The 2,954-nt window shown below is 44.4% G+C and overlaps 1 protein-coding gene across 1 annotated transcript; it reads left to right on the forward strand.

The window, feature by feature from the left end:
* Positions 1-217: 217 nt before the first annotated feature.
* Positions 218-2,954, forward strand: LOC137807767 (Pyridine nucleotide-disulfide oxidoreductase family protein). Its single transcript, XM_068608553.2, has 2 exons — positions 218-1,376; positions 2,082-2,954. Exons 1-2 carry the CDS (start codon positions 690-692, stop codon positions 2,781-2,783), a joined length of 1,389 nt encoding a protein of 462 aa, XP_068464654.1. The 5' UTR covers positions 218-689; the 3' UTR covers positions 2,784-2,954.

Genomic DNA, 2,954 nt, shown 5'->3' on the forward strand with positions numbered 1-2,954 from the left:
AAGTGAAGCAAGACAACCAAAATTAGGTGAGTTATAATTACTCACCGAGTGAGTTATAAGTAGAAAATGAAAATGACAAAAAGAAGAAAAACGAACCCTTACCCAACTTAGGGTATTGTTTTTAGGCGAACAGGCACACAAGGGTATGGGAAAAAGGTAGGAGAGAAGAAGCGCCAAAAAGTTCCTTTTATATTTTGCGGTATCCTGCTTCCATTTCATGCATCACACCACATTTGTGAAATGAGGAAAAGAATGGTAAGAGAAAAAGAGAATGGAAAATAAGTTTATTTTATTTTTTAGAATTTTGCATACTTATAATAAATTAAGTATGAAAATAGAGAAGGTGATGATGACGTGTCAAAACTTGAGCGAATTAATGAAGTGTGAAGCACAGTGGGAAGTGTTACGAGAGCATTAAAGATAAACAGTGAGCTATAACGTGGAACCATGACAGCCACTCAAAATAAAACTAAGACCGAACAACTCCAAGGACAGGACAAAGACACACACTTTCCACAAACCTTCATCATCTCAAAATCTATCCACATCAAATCGCCACCCTCAATTCCACCCATCCAACGCTCACAAACCACCTCAAATCCCAACCGTATCCCCTGAAACAAGCACACATACATAAAAAAAAATCAAACCCCTCTCACTGTCTCACTCTCACTCCCCACTCTTTCACCATGAATTCTATTGCTCTCAAAACCTTCGTCGGCCTCCGCCAAACCTCGCCGGATGCACAGCATTTCGCCGCCCAGCCAAGACTCCCCCCTCCCCACCGCAAGTTAAGGATCGTGGCCGGGAAGTTCAGCCCCAAGCTGCAGGGGCGCAACCTACGAGTAGCGGTGGTGGGCGGTGGTCCCGCCGGCGGAGCGGCGGCGGAGACGCTGGCGAAGGGTGGCGTGGAGACTTTCCTTTTCGAGCGGAAGCTGGACAACTGCAAGCCGTGCGGGGGAGCGATTCCGCTGTGCATGGTGGGGGAGTTCGACCTGCCGCTGGACATCATCGACCGGCGGGTGACGAAGATGAAGATGATATCGCCGTCGAACGTGGCGGTGGACATCGGGAGAACGCTTAAGCCGCACGAGTACATAGGCATGGTCCGGCGAGAGGTGCTGGACGCTTACCTGAGAGAGCGGGCGAAGGAGAATGGGGCCAATGTCATCAACGGGCTGTTCACGAAAATGGATATTCCGAAGGATAACAACACCCCCTACGTTCTCCATTACTCTTCCTACGATAACAAAACCGGCGGGGCTGGTGAGAAGCGTACCTTGGAAGTTGACGCTGTCATTGGTGCTGATGGCGCTAATTCTAGAGTCGCCAAGTCTATTGATGCTGGTGAATATGAGTACGCCATCGCTTTTCAGGTACTACTCTATTTCTTCTTCCACACTCTCCAACATCTTTTACTCACTTCGTATCATCATTGGTTAGAGTTTATAAATTTATACGGGATACTTGTTTAATAAGAAGTATGCCCCGCAATTTCTTTCTTTTTTTTGTGAATTTATAACTGTTACTTGGGTTCTTGTCGTTATCAAAGAGTTTCTCATGTTGTAAACTGTCAATTGGATTCTACCAGCAGTCAATTTGGTCGTGACCAATTTTGTTCAGAAACGTAGTAAAATTGCTCTCCAATGTTAAAGATCTTATTCAACCACCCCCAAGCTACTTATTGAGTTGTCTGGTAGATGCCAGAGTAATGGATTTAGTTGGTTATGCCTTTTCGTGGAGTCACGAATCAAATTTGCTGGTGATGAAACTTTTAGTAACTAAATAATTGTGAAAGAACAGCACAAATAACAGTCAAGAAACTACATCAAAGTTTTTTCCTTGCATATGAATGCTCTTTTTCTTGTCTGGGATGTAGGGAATTTTCTTCAAAGTTGGTGATTTCCTTTTTTTAAAAAAAAAAGAATATAGGCTTCTGATTTGTGAATTACTATGGCGGAAAATGCATTGTATATGTGTGTTTGAACTTTCAAATGGATGTTATTGGCGTGTGAGTGTTGCTGTTATGATTTTGGGAAGGTAATAACACTAGCATGTGTCGTTTTGATTGCATTTCTCAGGAGAGGGTAAAAATTCCGGATGATAAGATGGCGTATTACGAGGACCTTGCGGAGATGTACGTGGGCGATGATGTTTCTCCGGATTTCTACGGGTGGGTATTTCCAAAATGTGACCATGTGGCTGTTGGCACTGGTACCGTGACACACAAGGGGGACATCAAGAAGTTCCAACTAGCAACAAGGAAAAGAGCAGAAGACAAAATTTTGGGAGGCAAGATCATCAGAGTGGAGGCTCACCCTATCCCGGAACATCCGCGGCCGCGAAGGTTGTTGGGAAGAGTGGCCCTGGTGGGTGATGCTGCTGGGTATGTAACGAAATGCTCCGGAGAGGGGATATATTTTGCGGCCAAGAGTGGGAGGATGTGTGCAGAGGCAATTGTTGAAGGTTCAGAGAATGGGAAGAGGATGGTGGAAGAAGGGGACTTGAGGAAGTACTTGGAGAAGTGGGATAAGGCTTATTGGCCCACTTACAAGGTGTTGGATGTGCTTCAGAAGGTGTTTTACAGGTCCAACCCTGCGAGGGAAGCGTTTGTGGAGATGTGTGCTGATGAGTATGTGCAGAAGATGACCTTTGATAGCTATTTGTACAAGACAGTGGTGCCTGGCAATCCACTGGAGGATCTGAAATTGGCCATTAACACCATTGGGAGCTTAGTTAGGGCCAGTGCCATAAGGAGGGAGATGAATAAACTTAACGTATGACAATACTCATCGTCTCTCTGTCTCTCATATTTATAATTCTTTTTTTGCGTTATGTAATCTCCCAGTGACATGATCTCCTTGTTATTAAGTGATATGGTGATTATATATGTACGTGTAAGCAGAAGGATTGAAAATTTTCATGCAAATCCCATAACAGCACTTTTGCACCTA

This window comes from Phaseolus vulgaris, chromosome 3 (genome assembly GCF_051622355.1).
Source record: "Phaseolus vulgaris cultivar YP4 chromosome 3, ASM5162235v1, whole genome shotgun sequence".
In the NCBI taxonomy this organism is placed as follows: domain Eukaryota; kingdom Viridiplantae; phylum Streptophyta; class Magnoliopsida; order Fabales; family Fabaceae; genus Phaseolus; species Phaseolus vulgaris.